Here is an 18,269-nt window from a genome sequence, read left to right as displayed (position 1 = left end):
TTAATTCTGTTCTGACTACAATCTCATAAATTTTATCACAAATATTTCAACGACATCTAAGTGTCAATGGATTTATTTTCATAACAACCTTGTGGGGGGGGGGAAGGGGTAAAATGCTATCTGGTTAATAAATGGGAAACTGGAATAAAAAGACCAAGATAAGAAATGTCCACAAGCCTGATGTGCCTAGGTCCTGATTTCCCAAAGTACTTCCTTCAATAGTTTCTATGCCCGAAACATCTCCTTGGAGACTTCAGCAGTTAGGCAAACATAGTTCCAGCACCTCAAAGCAAAGCACTTGCAAAGCCAGAAACATACAATGACTTGTGCAAGGTATTTTGCACGCAGCAATGTGACAGGACAAAAACATGTGCACACCACCACTGAAAACTGATAAATCCATGACGCTGGACAATCATGGAGTAATTAAAAATCCAGCCCCTCCAGTTTAATTTCTCTCCCTTTTTAGAATCCAGTTTTACAAACACAGCATGTCTGTGGAGATGGGTCCAGACAGAGCTGAACTTGCTCCGACTAAACCAAGCTGTTCCAACCTGTTGGCACAGACATATCTTGATGCACGTGTACACCACTACCTACCCAAGGAGCTGCACAGATGCCAAAACTGCTCAGCGTGAAGCAGTTTGAACTGCTTGTGAGATACAACTCACAGTGCTGATGCAGCTCTAGCAGATTAAGTAACTAAAAACACAGCCTCACAAACACCTGAAGGAAAAATAAAAACTGCAGAAAGTTACATACTGCCTTCCATACCATCTACTTCTGCTTACAAGCAGCAGCCAATACTAATATACGTGATCATCTTATAGGCCACCAGGTTATTTGCTACAGAACTATGTTGATTAATCCATTAGATTTGAGCTCAGGCAAATCATCTGTCCTCCTTTTAGCTACAGCCTTGTTTCAGGTGTGTTGAAGTTTTACCGGCAGAGAGAGCTGTGGGGGTTTTCCTCCACTGCATTACTTTTTTGCAAACTTTAACCCACTACCACCTGGAACACGTATCAGGAGTCTTTAAGTGGGAAAGGCAGCCAAAATTTGTGGACAAACCTGAGATACTGCACCAGGCAACAACTGCAACGTGAACTCCACAAACCCATTTCAGTCTTTCCCATAGGTCCCAGCTACAGGTATAGCCCTCCATACTTTGCATCCATGATAGAACTTGTTTCAAAACAATGCTTTCCCATGCATTTTGTACCACAGGAGCTAGGAATGAACACCCACTGGTCCATGGCCTTCTCCTACTAGCTAAAAAGCTGCCACACAAAGTCGAAATTTATCTTTTCCTAGAAAGGCTGCTTCTAAAGCTTTTGAAAATGAAAAAAAAACAAGTAACTTGAGTTCAGCGTGACAGCAAAACTTTTTTCTCCTAAAGAAATTACCTTGTCAAAGAAGAAAAAACAAACCAATTTAAACAAAGCTCTAAGAAAAAAAAAAAAAAAAAAAAAAAAAAAAAAGAAAAAATAAGGAAGGAGCTAGTTTCACAGATTCCACAGATTTGCCTGCGGTACCAGGGACAATAAACAGGCGTGAGGCGGCTCTGGTGGCACGGAGAAAGGGAAATCTCTTCGACTCCTGGACGTGTCTTTTGTTAACTTCCCATAATTGCTTTTTTGGCATGACCATTGCCCGGACGCTCGGAACAAGCAGTTCGAAGAGCCAGCCCTCACAGCTGGGAAGCAGGGCTTTTCCACAACAAAAACAAAACAGCAAAAGCCAAAATAAAGCCATACGGCGGCGTGCGCGCACAGCCCCCGCCCCTGAGCCACCAGTCAGTCCCTCGGGGACACGGCTCGGGTGACAACTCCGGCCCCGAGCGAGCCTCGTCCTGCCGGGCTGGCACCGCACCGGGCGGCAGCACCGAGTGGCACTGGCACCCCCTGGACACCGCCGGGGGCGACACGGCGGGAAGGCGGCGGGAAGGCGGCGGGAAGGGCGGGCGGAGGGCGCTCGGTCGGCGGGCAATGGCCTGGATCGCGCTGCCGCCGGCGGGACCTCGGATCGCTCCGCACAAGCTCCCGCCTGGCGCGGCGCCGTCAGTCAGTCAGTCAGTGTGTCAGTCAGTCAGTCAGTGTGCCGTGCCTCGCTGACCTACAGCCGGACACGCCGCCCAGCAGCCGCCAGCACAAGGGTCACCCCCCATGCCGGAGCGAACCTCCGGCGCTGCAGAGCCGCCGACACCGAGTCCTTGGCTAAGTGACGTGACTCACCAGCTGCCCTCCCCCCTCACACATCCCCCGTTCGCCATACAACAGCTGTTTTATCTCCCGCTGTAATTACGCCACATAAAAATAGTTACAAGGTACTTGGGGAGGGCTTGCTGCTAAAACGCTGTTGCTTCCCTTGTGCAGCGAATGCGGATTTGCGCGGACTCCCGCGCCGCCGGGGGGGTGCAGGGTGGTGGGGAGGGAATGATCCCCGCTCTGCCGTAGGAATCCATTATTTCATCAGCCGTTCCAGGCGCCTGCTGCTCACCCCCCGCGCCCGCCCGGCCGGGAACAGCCCCGCACGTGCCGGTGCGGAATGACACGGACACTCTCCCGTGGAATAAGTGCACGCCTGCTCCGCGGCCAGGCGGCTTCCTTCCCTAACCTTCGCCCGTGGTGACACTTCAGACCGCGGCTGGGCGTTCAGCAGATTTTTTTTTTTTTTTTTAAACCTGATTTTGTCAGGGGGGCGGCGAGGGGAGAGCCAGGACCCGCCGCCAAGGCCGCCTGTGCCCGGGGAGAGCTCTCCCCTTCGCCAGGGAAGCTGGAGCGAGATGCAGGCGGGTGTCACGTTTCCCATCCCGGAGGAAAAGAAACTGTTGCTGCTGCAGAGCGTGCTCGCCCGACAGCGATGAGTCAAGCTGTGAGACCTCTCTTTTACAGCTGCGATCATGTGCCGCAGCAAAACCTACCGGGCTGGGGAAGGGGGGAGTCGAGGGGAGAAAAACAACCTTTTACGAACTGATGTAAAAATAACCGCAGAAACGGGGCTCGCCTTCCCCGCGGGGGTGGGTGGGGGTGTGTGTGGCCAGGCGGGGCTCCTTCGGCACCGCAGGGGATCGGGGGGAGCAGCCCCCGCCGACCGGGCCGTTCGGCAGTCGGGAGGGGGGCGCCGGTCTTTGGAGGGCTCCTTTCCTTCCCCTGCCGTACGCACTCTCCTTTCTTCTCTATTCACGCGAAGGAGTGGGTGGTTCGTCCGGCAGCAACAGGAGGAGGCTAGTCAAGGGCAGCTGTCAAAATCTCCCCCCCACCCCCGCCTCTTCCTTCTCCTCCTTCCAGTTTAATGATCAAACGTCTGCTTGGAAGAAAGGCGAGGGAGCGGGAGGCACGGAGAGCTCCCCCCGCTGCTGCTGTTGTGTGTGCATGAGCGAGCGGGTACAGGCGGACACCCCCCCGTTCCGGCCGGTCCCTCCCCTCCCGGGTGTTGAGGCTCTGTCAGACAGGAGGGGAGGGAGGAGAGAGGAGGAGGAGGCAGCCGCCGCCGCGAGTGCCAGTGCAGCGCACGGTTACTCTCCCGTACTCGCTGCGGGGAGGTGGGGGAGGGCGGGCGCTGTGTACCTTTCTCTCCCGTGCCTTTCCTCACTTTACCAGGCCGGGGCCAATCGCCAGCAGAAGGGAACAAAGGGAAGGGGGGAGGGAAGCCCACCCCGGCCGCACTAGAAAGCCCCCGGGGGAGGCAGAGCCCTGCGGCTCCCGCTGACAGCAGCGCGGCCGGTGACCGGGCGCCTGGCTCCGCGGCGGTGTTTCTTCTTTCTTCATCGACCTTCTCCTCCTCGCTGAGCTTAAAGGGGGAAAGCAGCGTCCGGCGAAGGGAGAGAAACTTGGGTCGGTGCTTGGGGTGTCCGGCGATCGGCTCGGTCCTCGCGATCAAGATGAAAAGTAAAAAAGGTAGTTGTGACGGGGTGCCGGGACAAAGCGGGGTGCCCCGCGCCCCTAGCCGGGGTGGAAAGGGGAAGGGGGGCTGTCGCTAAGCCAGCCGGAGTCCCTTTGCCTTCTCGGCCTTTTGTCCCCCATGTCCCCCCCCCCCCCCCCCCCCCCACGCCCCCTGGCCTGTATCCCGTGGAGGATTGCAGTGGATGCTCCGCTCCCAGACAAAACATGCGGGGCTGTTGTTTGGAGGCGGCCGCCTCTCTGCGCCGCTGGCTCCCTGTCAAAAACATGTCCAGCCGTTCGCCTCGTGTCCTCCGCCAACTTTTGTTCTCGCCCCCTCCGTGGAGTTTCTTCCCTCTGCCCTCCCGTAAAACACTTTTGAACGCTTTCCCGCACCGAGCCCCACCGTCCCCGCGAGGGGCACGAGGGTGCGGGTGGTTTTCCCAACTTGGGGCGAGGGAAGCGGGGCCGTCCGGCAACTCTTTGTTCGCGGGGACGGCAGCGTGGGGCTTGAGGCATGGGGGGACATCGGCGGCAGGGCTTCAAACCCCTCCGCGCCCTCGACCGCCTTGTTTTGCCGAAAGTTGAAGCCTTTTCTATCCCTTTTATCACTTTAAACAGGGGGACGAAACACCAAGTACAAAAGTTTTGACGCAGGGTTAAAAGGAGGAAGACTTCCCTCTCCCCCCCCCCCCTCCCCCGCCCCATAACCATAAGGCTGTTTGAGTTTTCATTGTGTCCACTTCCAAAGAGACAAACTTAACAGTTAGAGGATCGTTACTCATCGCACTCGTGGTGCTTTAAGTGCCCTTAAATTAGCGCTTGGCCACAAAGACGCGGAACGTGCTTTCGGATCCAGCGCTCCTGCGCTTGGCTGGGAAGAAGTTCCTAGCAAAGCAGTGTCTGTTCAGTTGCGATTTGCCAGTCGGCGGTGTGGCTGAAGGGTGTTTTGCATTCAAAGACCATTAAATGCTCCGAAGTGGAGGGTTAGGAGGGGAGCAGTGCGCATGTTCAGTACTCCAGAGTTGTGCTGTTTTTCCCCCTACTATGCATTCCTGCGGCTCCGTAGTAAAGCAGCCTCTCATTGTTAGTACCCTTGGAGCAATTAATGCATATGTAGTTCGTGAAATCATTGGGCTGCTCGAGACATGGTGTGTACTAATATGGTTTGTAGCCCTCGTCAGAAGTTTTTTTTGGACATGCCGCTCGGCTAAGAGGAGCGCACACAAAGGGAGCTGAGCCACAAAGGCGAAGTTTAAAGAGCAGCAGGCAGGGTGGTGCTGAGGAGCGCAGCGTCCCGCGGGAGCGGAGTGGGGCTTGATCCCAGCTCAGCCCCCTGCGCCCAGAGACAGCGGCAGCGCTGGCTTTTAAATGTTTCTTAGGTAGGTCGAGATTCTTCACCCTGTTGGAAGCAGTTTGTGGTTTGTTCCCCCCCCCCCCCCCCCCCCCCTTTTATAGTTTCGCTGAATTAATTTAGCCCAGTTATTTTTAGGACATTCCTATGCTGCCTCTTTGCACAGCAGTGGTGAGCTGGTTTCCTGTCTGCTGTTGCTTCCATTGTTCAGACTTCTCTCCCCGAGGGCAGCTGCTGGTTGGTGAAATACCAAACTCCCTGCACTTTCAACTGTTGTTCTTGCCACCCCCGAAATAAATGCGTGTGGAAAACGCTGACGTAGTTTCTAGGTATGCATTGTAGGGCTTTGTGTGTAAGAGTGTGTGTGTGTAAGCTCTGATTTGAGGATTGCAAATCCTGGGCTGAAACAATGGAAACAATGAAAGGTGACAGGCGGGAGGGAGAACTTTTGAGAGGGGCCATGGGCCTGGGGTTTGCGTGGCACAAATTAAAAGGTGAGGATACAAAGGCGGAAACTTTTAAAAAGATGTTAGGGCTAGGGTGCCTTTGTTTTAATAAAGGTTGGGCTTGTACTTATTTGTGACCTCCTGGCATTGGAAGCTCATTCAAGAAGTTTCAAAGAGTGACTTTGTTACAGATTTCTTGCTTGCACTCCTAGAAAAATCCCGTTTAGAGGAAAAAAAAAGTATAGTACAGCCAAGTCTAGTTGCTTTACAAGTAATAGAGTGCAAGCTGTAAATTACAGAGGAAAACAAATAGGCTGGTTCCTCAATTATGAAACTCATTCAGAGGAAAGAGGTGGTGTTTTTTTTCTTTTACTGTGGAAATTCCCTTCTGTATCCTTGTCGTTTTTTTGCTACTTATGAATAATTTTAAATAATGTATTTTTGTTGTTGATTTTTAAATTTGCATTGCATTTTAGTTGGGTTTTTTGGTATGTGTGTTGAGTTTAAAATTTTTAAGTGTGTCATGCTGTGTTTTTGTTGATGGCTAGTTTTGTTGAGGGTTTTTTTTTGTTGTTTTTTTTTTTTAACTAGCAGACTGTAGATTTAAAGCACAGGACTTTTCTATGGATAGTTTAATTTACAAATAATAACGTGGTAGCAGTCACACGGAACCTACGTGCCTTGTTAATTAGCTGATTTAGAACACAGTCTCGAAAAGGCACAGGCATGTGCTCAAGTTAATACATGTGAAGAATCTTACTGAACTTGGTTACAACAGGATCGGGGGCTTGGATAGGAACTGGTTCTGTTTATCAGCGCTCATAAAAAAATCTCACTGAAGAAATTCAGAGAGCCCTAAGGGGCGGGAGGTTTTCTTTAAGGTGATTTTTGTCCATCCCCTCTCTGGAGGGCAGAGATTGTTCCTTGCGGTATACTTTGTCCTCTTTTGAATAACAATTGGCTTCTGCCACTTCCTCTGTGAAGCTCTTCCTCGACACAATGGGATAGTTGTTTTTTTGTGGTGCCTTTTTTTCCCCTCATAGCCTAAATTTTTCGTTTGCTTAACTTCCATTTCATTTGCCTCAGCCTCTCTAAATACTTTGTCCTCCCCCTCACAGTATTTCAGCATACCTTTTTAAGTGGCAGTGGTTTGTTTTGAAATCAGCTTTAGTCATCACTGTACTTTTACTCAAGTTGTTTCAAGCTGTTAACTAACGTTTGGGTGTTGAGCCCAGACTCCAGATCCTAGGTGTAATCTTCCCTGAGCTGATTACGGGGAGGACCTGTGAAGTCTTTAGGCTGTGATACAATGCAACAGTGCATTCAATCATGCATATGACTTCAGCTGGGAAGCCAGGAGGATAAAGTAATTTATAAAGAAGGGATGCTGATCATGTAGTCCTTAGATCATTAAGAGCATAGACTACTCTTTTAAGTGGTGATGAGGAAGTGAAGGAATGGGATTTTATGTTGTTTCTCAGACCTCTCTGCAAATGAACTTGTACTGCTTTAATTTTAGTTCTGTAAAAACAGGGTTTTTTTTTTGTTTGGATTAAATGTATTTAGGAGGAGACATAAAATAGCCTGGCCCTAGCCTGCTTTTAATACAAAATAAATTAGTAGGTCAGCTGGGGCTACTCATCGTGTCCACAGGCCTTTATTCTGGGTGTAAATAACAGTAAGCCAATGGTCCAGTCATGGAGCATGGCCAGGACCCTTTTCAGCTGGGCCCTGTTAAAACAGGAAACCAGCAGCGAATAGGCTGATTACTAACAAGACAGAAAAACAAAGCTGGGTTGTAATCAGCAGGAATGCTTTAATGAAAACAGAGCCTTGACAGCCACAGTGTGGCTCCTGCTCTAGTAAAAAATATCAGCTGGGGTAGTGCGAGATTTCTAGCCATGACTTCCTGTTGCTGCTAGCTCTGTCCTGTGCCTGAGAGATCTGCCACGAGTTCAGAGAGCTGATCAGCTATTTAAATGAGCTCATTTAAATGAGCAGAAGTCTGTACTACACTGGGTTTCCTGCTTAACCAAAACCTGCTTTGTGTCACTAACTTACTGTGTCAATTAATATGACACACTCAGCCAGCAGGTCAAAGGGCTGGCTCCGCTGGTGACTCATTTCTTGCTAGGTAGGTTACGGTTAGTCAGATGACAACTTTTACTTTAGCAAAAATCTTATTTGGAAAGGGAGAAACGTTTTTATACTGCTGGCTTGCACACAGTATCTTATCACTTCTTTTTTTTTTCAGCTAAAGGAAAAGCAACAGTTCTAGGAGAGGTTTTGCTGTTAAGTCAGTTTTCTGAAATTCAGAGAGATGGAGTCCATGGAGTCTTTTAGTTGTGTGGTAGATCCTGGAAAGGTCACTTCAGATTGTGTGGTGTGTACCTGGAGTACTTTTTGTTATGCCATGTACTTAGTGCTTGCAAACCATTAGACATCTAACTTTTTCATAGTAGTTTCTCCTTCCCTTTTGTTTCCAGCCCTTGCTGTTTGCCTCTCCCTCTTTTCCAAGGTCTTGCCTTACTGCCTATTATATTTAAAAACAAACAAAAAACCCAGCCCTGTGAAGTGCTGCAACAGTTCTGGTTCCTGACAAACAAGAACAGCACACTTCAAAATATTGTCTGAATAGCATGGGCTAGTTTTAGCTAGTTTTTAAATTCAATTTAAAAGGGCTGAGCTGCTTTGCAGAGCTGTCCTGTTGTCTCTGCAGGATCTTTGTTCCCAGAAGTGCTCCTCATGGCTCCAGGAGCCCATGGTGCAAGGCATGTTCTCAGGTCAGGTTGCAAGCATGACAGCACTTTCCATGAAGCTATGACAAAGTGGTTTGCTTGGAATCATTGTAAGGCAAACTTTTGACATACTTTCTACACGAATTAAGAAACTGTTTACATAGTTCGGAGTTTTATCTTGTGTTGGTTATTTAAATATTGTCCTATTGTTCCTATTCCATGATTGGATAATTTATGTAGCTAATCATCAGATGAAAAATTTGGTATGTCAGTTTGGTGTTTGTCAGTTACATAAATCAGCAGTTGGGAGAATGAAAACAATACCAAGTTACTGAAGTAACTATGCCAGACAGATTGTGGATTGATCATCCTGTTGGGAATGCTTGCGTATCAAAACTGTGCATTTCAAATTGGACAACTTAAACTAAATTTAAGGATGTTGGAGCTATTCATAAATAGAGGAAGGAAAGATAATTTACTGTGTCAGCTTTGGCTGAAGTTTGGAAGAGTGAGGAAAAGTCCTTCTCTGTTTCTCTCCCTACTCTCCTCCCAAGTATTAAGGAAAACTTGCTCATACATACCTTCTATCTTTCTTTGTGTGGTAGTGGGGGTTTGGTGGCTGGCTGGTTGGTTTTTTTAAAGGGCATTACTTCCTTCTTGCTTCTCACTTCTGTAAGTGCCTTTACTTATGGATATAACATAGTTTTATATAGTTTAATATTTTCACAGGTTTACTTCTTGTTGTTTAGGGCTCACTTAATTTCCTTGAATAGAACTTTTTAATTATGGGTGATTTCCCACAGAAAATTTTACTTTTGACATTTAGTTGGCTTTACTACTAAGGTTTTTAGTTTTGGTGTTACAAGTGAGGAGATTTCTTCCATCAACCTCCCCAGTCTAAGTTCAAAAGACAAAAAGATTAAGGGCTTGTTTTCCTTCTATAGTTTCTGAAACTGCTTCTGAAAGCCAGTGTGAGTTCACTTGAAATGAGTGTTAATTTGTACTAGTTGAATGTGGGTAGTATCTTATTTGGAATTGTATATGGTTTGTAAGATTCCTAAAATTTCTGGTGAGTTTAAAGCATGGTTTTCTTTGTGTTTTATGGAATAGTGACTCTTGCATCCTACCAAAGGAGTAGAATTGTAGCCTTCCTAACTGTTGAATACTTGCTCGTTTGTTTGATTTACATTCCATAGCTTCATGTTATTAGTAGTGTGGTGTACATATATAAAGGGATAGTCAGATTGTGAAATCTGTTCCTTCCTTTGTGTTGGAGGGGGAAGGTATGCAGTTAACTGCTAAGTTTGGAGCCCTTATAGTAAGCATAGCACAGAACACACGTTTCCAGGGATAAAAATAAGAGATGAAAACCACAAAGTTGAAAAAATAGTCAGGCTAAAAACTGGTACCTCTAAACGATCATGGTTCTTTGATACAGAATACAATGAGAGTCCATTTCCTGATAAACTGGTGAACTCTTAGGCACTTGGTTCTTCCCTTCTTCTGCACTTTTTTTCCTTCATAAGTGAAAATCTCCTTATGGGTGGTGAGAAACACAATTTTCCCCTTTATTTTTTTCTTCTTCCATTAACTTTTCTCAATAGATGTAATTATTCATTTGTAAACTCTACAACCTATCCCTCCCAAGAGGCAAGCATCAGGATGTTAAGAAATAATTAAATAACATATTACTTGAGTTGGGGTGTTTTAAGTTCTTCCTTGTTGACCTTTTGCTCAGCCACTGGTTAGTTATCCTCGAAAAAAAGTGCTGGATGCATACCACAACCAGCAAACTTGGACAATATTCTCATTCGATAGAAGCTATCTGATAACGTTCAGCAGATAAAAGGTTGCCAGGGGAACAAGAAAATGAAGGTTTGCAGAGAAGAATTCCTTTAGAAAGGGATCATCAGTGCTACTTTTTTGTTCAGCTGACAGAAGAGCTACAGCATGTCAAGTAAACGCTGCAGGACGAATCTCCCGTGCAAGGGGCTGTAACAGTAAATACAGTTCATGTGATATAAAATGTCTGTGCCATACAGTGCTGGAGCCAAGCAGTTAACGGATTTAGGAGGCTGATTGTTCTTCTCTTACAATTGTAGGTGTAGTTGCAATATCAGGCAGTGAAACGGAGGATGATGACACTATGGATGTCCCACTGGATCTTTCCTCATCTGCTGGCTCAGGCAAACGGCGGAGACGTGGCAACCTGCCCAAGGAATCTGTGCAGATTCTTCGGGACTGGCTCTATGAGCACCGATACAATGCTTATCCTTCAGAGCAAGAAAAAGCGCTGTTATCCCGACAAACACACCTTTCCACACTACAGGTATTTAAAAAAGTAGTTCTGCCTTCTAAAGGAGGTGTTTTCTGTTTTAATTCACCTGTGTTCTAGTCACGGATACAAATGTTTACAGTGCATGTGAGATTTCCTTTTTTATTGCTACTCTCCTGCTGATGGCACTCATAAGGAGAGATAGAGACTGATTATGTGTTACGATGATCTTTGTTTATTGGGAATAAAATTATTTTTGTGGGAGAACAGACAGTCATGAATTGGAGCATGCATGCTAATTTTTTGCAGAATTGTGCCCCAAAAGACATAAAGTGTCTGTACAAGGTAATTTATTGTGAGAAGAAGGTATTTATTTGTCAACAGAGGCTTTATGGTGATAGATGTGCAGCTTAGCATATAACTCTTCACTTCTAAAATAGCAACTTGAGGCTCATTCCAGTAGAACATGGACATATATAATTATGTGTATGATCACTGCCATTAAAATCAGTGGAACAACCTATATGGGATGGAGCTACTCAGGGGTGTTAGTGCAGGTGTGGATGAGGCGTTTGTATGTTTATTTTGGATTCTCATCAAATGATGAGATGCCACTGGCATCTCAGAGGTCCCTTGGATGCATCATTCTTATCTTCTGTGATCGTCTTGGGTCGAATAGCTTTTGCCCATTGCTGCATCCCATGTTGTGGGAAAGTGGCTGTATAAGAACTTGGGTAAACCACGGTTTGGTTTTGGGAGCTGCTAAATAGAGAGCACTCCTGTTGAGTCCTGGACTTAAATTTTCCATATTAATTCATTAGTGCAAAGTTCATAATTGGCCATAGACTAAAATTTTCTTAATGCAACATTATAAAGAAGACTTCCTTTATGTAGTAAAGAGAAAAAAGACGTTAAACTATAAACTATCCTGTATTGCCCAGGAAACTGGTTGATATTTAAACAAGGACAAACTTAAGTGAGGTAATTCATGTTATGTCTGTCGACACAGTCAGTTGAACAAGGAAAATCAGTAACTATTTGTGGGAGGAGTGGCTCTCTTCAGAGAGAAAAGGTTTTCCTGTTGTTAATTAACCTAAGCTAGGGAACAATAGCCAATAGGTTAATGTGTGTGCACAGAGTTAAAAGCTAAACCCCTAGTTTGGACTTCAGCTGTCCTGGGGCTTTCTGTAACAGGAGCAGGGAGTTGGTAGCACCGGGACAAGGGAAGGGCCTTTGCCCAGCATGTCAGAACTTGTCAGTAGGTCTCTATTTTGTTGTGCAGTGAAGGAAACTGCTCGGAGGGATTCATTAATCTAACTGTCCGCTCTAGTGGCACATAGTTGGGAATGAATGAAGGTAGAAATTAAGATGTCATTATATTCCCAGGTCTGCAACTGGTTTATCAATGCACGCCGCAGGCTGTTACCTGACATGCTGAGGAAGGATGGCAAAGACCCAAATCAGTTCACTATCTCGCGGCGAGGGACCAAGCTTCCCGAGGGCGGCCTGGTGGAGTCTGCCATCAGCACAAAGAACTACATTCCCCTGCTGGATGAGACTGCCTTCCTTCCCGCCGCCGCGCCTCTCGGCAAAACTGTGTCCTCTTCCAAGCCGGCTTCCCCGGGATCGGTCCTGGCTCGGCCGTCGGTGATTTGCCACACGACTGTGACTGCGTTGAAAGATGCCCCTTTCCACTTTTGCCAGCCAGCTGATGTAGGCCAGACCACGGACCTGCAGCAGCCCCCGGCTGGCGGCTTCACAGATAGCCCCCTCTCCTGCCACGAGGACGCATCCAAACTGGGACCTGGTGCAAACACACAGAGTGGGCTCTTCAACACTCCTCCTCCAACACCACCAGACCTTAACCAGGATTTTAGTGGATTTCAGCTTCTGGTGGATGTTGCACTCAAAAGGGCGGCAGAGATGGAGTTGCAGGCAAAACTCATGGCCTAAATCCCCTTCCTTCTCTTTCCCCGTTTTGTTTTACCAGGCAGGGATCTAACAGCGGTGTGGTTATTGCCACCCACACGATATCAAAAGACTTCACTGCGTTATTATTATTTTTTTTATTAATCTTATTTGCACAAGGGGATTGCTGAAATGAAGCTTCCTGTCACTGAGATGGTCTTCAGTGGAATACGGTCATTCCAAGAATTACGAACTTAAAGCTACTGTAGAAAGAAAGGATTGTGTGTTTTGTTGGGATTTTTTTTTAATGTTTTCTTTGTAGATTTTTCATAATGTGAGATGTTTCCCAAGATCATGTGATTTGTTTTGTTTCTTTCAGACTGTGCAATATCTAGTAATGATATAGAGTCTTCTTATCATTCCCATGTGGAACGGAATATACCGACACGCTGTCTAAATTTTCAATTTTTTTAACAATACAAACTTTGGATGATCATGCTTTTTTTCCCATAATATAATAAAATATTTTCTTTAAAAGTGATGCATACAGAGTATTTTGTTGAATACAAGCTTTGCAGAAAACATGAATTACCCTTGAAACAAATGGAAGTGAGAAATATTTTTGAGCTCATGCTGACTTTGTTTGGTTCAGAGAGCCATAAACCAAACTAGCAGTTGTTGTTTATCAGATGTTTAAAAGAATGCTGAAAAGTGGGCCAGAAGTACCTGATTGTGTTCTCCCATGTTGAAATTTTTTTAAGGGGTCAAAGGGAACTATGTAGGCAATTCTGACTAAATTTCAGAGGGAAACCTTGGGCCCCTCTTAAGAGTTCCAGCTTTGGTTCCTTGAAATATTTTAGGGCTGGGAAATGTGATGGCTCATGGGGAAGATCTGAAGATAAAAGGAAGAGGCCAGAAGAGGGGCTGAGACAAGTGTTCTTTGCAGATCTTTGTGATGCAGCTCCTAGACATGACTGGTGACAAATTCTGATAGGGGAGGGCAAGGGCTTCTAGCCTTACTTGGACTAGCAATGAGAAGGTTTTTACTCAGTAATTCTAGTAGACTGAAATAAAGTAGGCTGTATTGCACTGAAATCTGAGTTCTGGGAGCCAGGTCTTTGTGAGATACTTTAACAGGTGGTTGGCTAAGATTTAGAAGAGATCCCTGTTGTATTGGGGTGTATTTTTGCCCACAGAATCTAAGCTACCTTTCAGAAAAGGACTTTGCTATCAAAATGACTTATTACTGAAAATGGTGAAGACTTGCAGCTCACATTTCAACTTACTTGAATGTCAGTCGCCCACCCTTATCCTTCCAGCAACAATGAAATAAGAGACCTCCAGGGTAAAAAATTGGTTCTGGCTAATCTTTAAAAACAAACCAGTTGTCTGTTTGGGAGGTTGGGGGAGGGCTTTGAGGAGTAGGAGAGTTGGTGAATTTAAGGATATCATTATGAGTAGAAAGAAGACTACAATATTATGACTGCTATACTGTTTTGCTGTGGCCTTTATAATTTTCTAGTGTCAGATATATTCTGCTTGTTCTCTGGAGTGCTCTTTGGAATTCTTCTAAACTTGTCCCTTTCTTGAATCTTAATGTTTAAAATCAAAATGGCAAACAGTAAACACTGGTTTACTTATGACTGCTTTGGTAACACAGTCATCCTAATATACTGTATGAATATAGAATTATTTTTAAAAAAATCGGAAATAAAGCTGGAAAATAATTTTGAAAATAGAGATGGCTGTATACTCTGTCTTCAAGGCGTTGCAGGTGGGTACAGAAGAGCCTGGTGAGGTGTCTCTCTGGACACACTGTACTTGATACTTCTGAGCTGTTTTTCCTTGGATACCTATGTATGTATTGTTTGGTTGGGTTTTTTAATGACTAATTGTAAAACAGAAGTGTACTTTTTTGTCACTGTGAGGCTCACGTTGAGGGAGAAGTTGGTTAATAGACATGGTTTTATGGAATAGGTGATTTATCTTAAGGGGTGCTACACACCCAAAGTGGAGTGTCATCTTTGATAAAGGTTTGGAAGATGCCTTGTCCTTCCCTGTTCTTGCAGGAAGGAACTCTATTCACTCCTTACACCCATGCTTCACAAATGAAAGAAAAACAGCCTCACAAATATGTTTGCATTGTTTATTTTAATTGCTCCACATTTTCCTCTTTTGTTTTTTTTTTTTTTTAAGCAGTATGTTGGTGTGCTGTGAGGCACTCAGATCATTAAAGGGCATCTTCAGAGATCTTAACTCTTCATTACTTTGCCCTTTAAAATAAAAAATGTCAGCAAGTTTAAAAAGAAGAAAACTTTGCTGGTTGAGCTGACCAGTTCTGTAATTTCACTATAGCAGCTGCAGTACTGAAAATGAAAATAGAATGAGGAAGAAAGCTGTTGCCATTCAGGTTAACAGTTTTCATTGAAAGTAAAAGCCTGTGGTCTCTCTGCTATTTTCATTTACTGTTATACAAAGTGGTGTTAGTGTAAATGACCACCAAAGTCCTGCTCATGTGATGAGCACTGCATTTCCATTTTGCTGACTGACTTACCCTGGGAACTTCACTGGTGAACAATTTTGATTGAGGCTAGTTATGTACTTCTTTAATTATGGCTTGTGTTAAGGTTACACCTAGAAGTTTGGCTGTAGTCATAAGTCATATGGCTGTGGCTGAGTAGCACCTGACACCACACCATGTAAAAGATTTTCCCTAGCCTGAGGTGTTATTTAACTTAGGAGAAGAAAATGACTCATATTGAGTGCCCACTAAGATGTATCAAAAGGGAGTTTCTGCTCTCCTGTAATCTAGCACTGATAGTTTTGGTGCTGGCTATTGAAGTTTACCTAAACCTATTCTTTCTGAGCATAAACCTGGAGTAACTTTATCTAAAGTTATCACAGGTAGGTAGGTATATGTAGGGCATTGGGTGGAGCTAGGATCCTGAACTGAGCAGGAGTCCAAGTAACAAACCAAAGGCTTCAAGTGCTAGCCACAGATCCCTGGTAGAGCAAACAAAAAGTTATTTGTGAAACTTAGTTTACCACGCAAAAGAAAGTTTTTACCACGGAAAAGAAAAATATAAAGAAGCAATGAGACAACATGGGTGGTTTTGCTGTTCTTGCAGCAGTGATAAACTTAAATGCAAAGCAGTTTTGTCCAAACCCAGCCTCTGGCTGAAAACACACGCTTAGGCCACTCTGAAGCTGAAGGGAAGGCATTGCCGTGTGTTACTGGAGACTGTGTGGCCAGCCAGGGCGTCAGCGAGCTAAGAGGTATGACAAATTCCTGCCAGGGAAAACAGCTCACACGCAGACTTCGTCAACCTTGTTTTCATGGCTTTTGTGTCTTGTAAACAAGTTGTGGCAGCTGCATGTGATAAATCTCTGCGCAAAGCAAAAATAATTACAATAGGGAGGGAATCTTGACCCTGGCGTCGCTGCTGCCTGCTCGCAGGGAGGGAGGGAGGGGTGGTGTCTCGCTGCCTGTCGCGGGGGGGGTGGTTTGTGGTGTCCCACATGTCTCCCTCCCAGCCTGTGCCATGAGGTCAGCCTGCAGCGCCGTAAAACCGTTGGAGCTGCAGCAGCTGGCCTCGTACTGTGGGGGAGGGAATGGAGTGGGGCGAGCAGGGCTGGAGGCTGGCCTAACCTGCATGGCTGTGCCCTCCTGGGCCACGCTGGCTCGGATAACGTCAGGATCCTGCGGCCCGGGCAGAGCGGGAATGGGGCGAGCAGGGCTGGAGGCTGGGCTAACTTGCACCCGTGTGCCCTGCCGGGCCACGCTGGTTCGGATAACAGGATCCTGAGGCCCGGGCAGAGCGGGAATGGGGTGAGCAGGGCTGGAAGCTGAGCAGAACTTGCACGGCTGTGCCCTCCCGGGCCATGCTGGCTCGCATAGCAGCAGGATCCTGCTGCCCTGCCCGGGCAGAGCGGGAATGGGGCGAGCAGAGCTGGACGCTGAACAGAACTTGCTCGGGCCATGCTGGCTTGGATAACAGCAGGATCCTGCTGCCCTGCCCGGGCAGAGCGGGAATGGGGTGAGCAGGGCTGGAACCTGGGCTAAGTTGCATGGCTGTGCCCTCCTGGGCCATGCTGGCTCGGATAACAGCAGGATCCTGCAGCCCGGGCACAGCAGGAATGGGGCGAGCAGAGCTGGAAGCTGGGCTAACTTGCTCGGGCCATGCTGGCTTGGATAGCAGCAGGATCCTGCACCCTGTGTAGAGCAGGGGGCGTGCGATAGCTTCATTGGAAAAGGGGAAGCAGAGAGAGAGGGTATGTGGTGGGGAATCAGTTTTCCCCTTGGAGATGAGGTAAAGCTGCAGTGGGAAGCCCAGCCCACAGAAGGTGCAGTGCAGCTGGGAGTCCAGGTGCACCATGACCCTGCTCAGTGTCACTTTTACACCTATGGTATTTAGGTCACTTGCAGTTAACTGTGTCCTGCCTCTCAAAGTCTGTTTTCATTTGCCATTTTTCTTCAATCACTTATGCAGGGGTTTTTGGTAACCCTTGGAGTACTTTATATTTATTTAGTTTAGGTTTTTTGGTTTTTTTTTTTTGTTTTGGTTTTTTTTTTTTTTTTCTTTCTCTACTTGGCATCTTGCAATTGTCAACTTCTCGCCATGGCTTTTTCCCAGTAGGGATTACTGGCACAAATACAGCTCATGTTCACTTTTCAGGACATTACTTGTTTAAAGTCTCCTGTTCACCAACTGCCAGAGTTGTTACATCTCTATCCTGTTTCGCTGGTTCAGCAGGCTCTTCTCCCATGAGTTCCAGCCTTCAGACTGAAGGAGAAGAGATTAGATTAGCCACTCACTCTAGCAAAATGTCACTTAGAGCTGTTGCTGTTCCAGACATGATAATTGTACCCATGTGTGCTGTATGCGGTTCAGTGTCTATTCCAGTCCCTGTCACGACAATGAGTGCCTGGAGTTCTGCACACACAGAAAACCATGCAAACTGGTGCTAGATATGCTACAAAGTAAAAACTCAGGCTGCTTTCTCCATCTATATTTTGTACACACTCCTGCTGACAGCTCAAAGCCATTTTGCTCACTTCTCCCTTTGAAACTGGCTTTATTTGCCTTCAAACTCCTTTTTCTCTCTGAAGCTGAGGTGTCAGGTCTGGGACTGCAGCTGGCAGGAATCTCAAGTCCTGCTGCACACATTTGCAGAACAGGGTAGATTTCACCAACAGGTCGACTTCACAGCCCTTTGTAGCTCTGCAGAGCTGCTTCATTGTGCAACATGAATCACAGTCCCTGAAGCTGATGCAGCCATGAATAAGTCGCATCTGCCTCCCAGCTAATCTGTGTTCCACTGGATAGCAGGGTTTCTGCCAAATTCCATGTGTTTCTACTGACAAACAAGGTGTTGATCTTTCAGCTGCTTACACAATGTGTAATAAACCTGTAAAAAGGCACAGAGGTAGGAGTACTTTGAATTAGTGACTTAACTGGGGGGAGGAGGGGGGGCACAGGTGGCAGATTGTGAGTTGAATGAGTGCAGCTGACAACCATCTAACGCTGTTTATTCTTGGATAGCTTCCCTGAGACCACAGACCAGGGCTGTGGCTGCTTTCCCTGATTGCAGCCTAGGCAGTGCCTGTCCTGGGCACCAAGCCCTATCTCTAGGTGTGTAACAACATGACCCTCTCGGAGTGAAGAA

General features: G+C 46.4%; 1 protein-coding gene across 1 annotated transcript; it reads left to right on the top strand.

Annotated features, from left to right (window-relative positions):
* The first annotated feature begins 2,368 nt into the window (after nucleotides 1–2,368).
* TGIF1 (TGFB induced factor homeobox 1) lies at nucleotides 2,369–13,143 on the top strand. The gene is given in 5 exon segments (XM_071417759.1): nucleotides 2,369–2,874; nucleotides 3,603–3,636; nucleotides 3,639–3,899; nucleotides 10,522–10,748; nucleotides 12,081–13,143. Coding segments are annotated over 5 exon segments (1,101 nt in total). The 5' UTR covers nucleotides 2,369–2,862; the 3' UTR covers nucleotides 12,648–13,143.
* The last annotated feature ends 5,126 nt before the right edge of the window (nucleotides 13,144–18,269 follow it).

Source organism: Agelaius tricolor, unplaced genomic scaffold (assembly GCF_023055355.1).
Source record: "Agelaius tricolor isolate 1412-34295 unplaced genomic scaffold, bAgeTri1.0.p SCAF_2, whole genome shotgun sequence".
Classification (NCBI taxonomy): domain Eukaryota; kingdom Metazoa; phylum Chordata; class Aves; order Passeriformes; family Icteridae; genus Agelaius; species Agelaius tricolor.
Note: the sequence above shows the minus strand (reverse complement) of the source record. Positions and strands in the feature narration are given on the sequence as shown.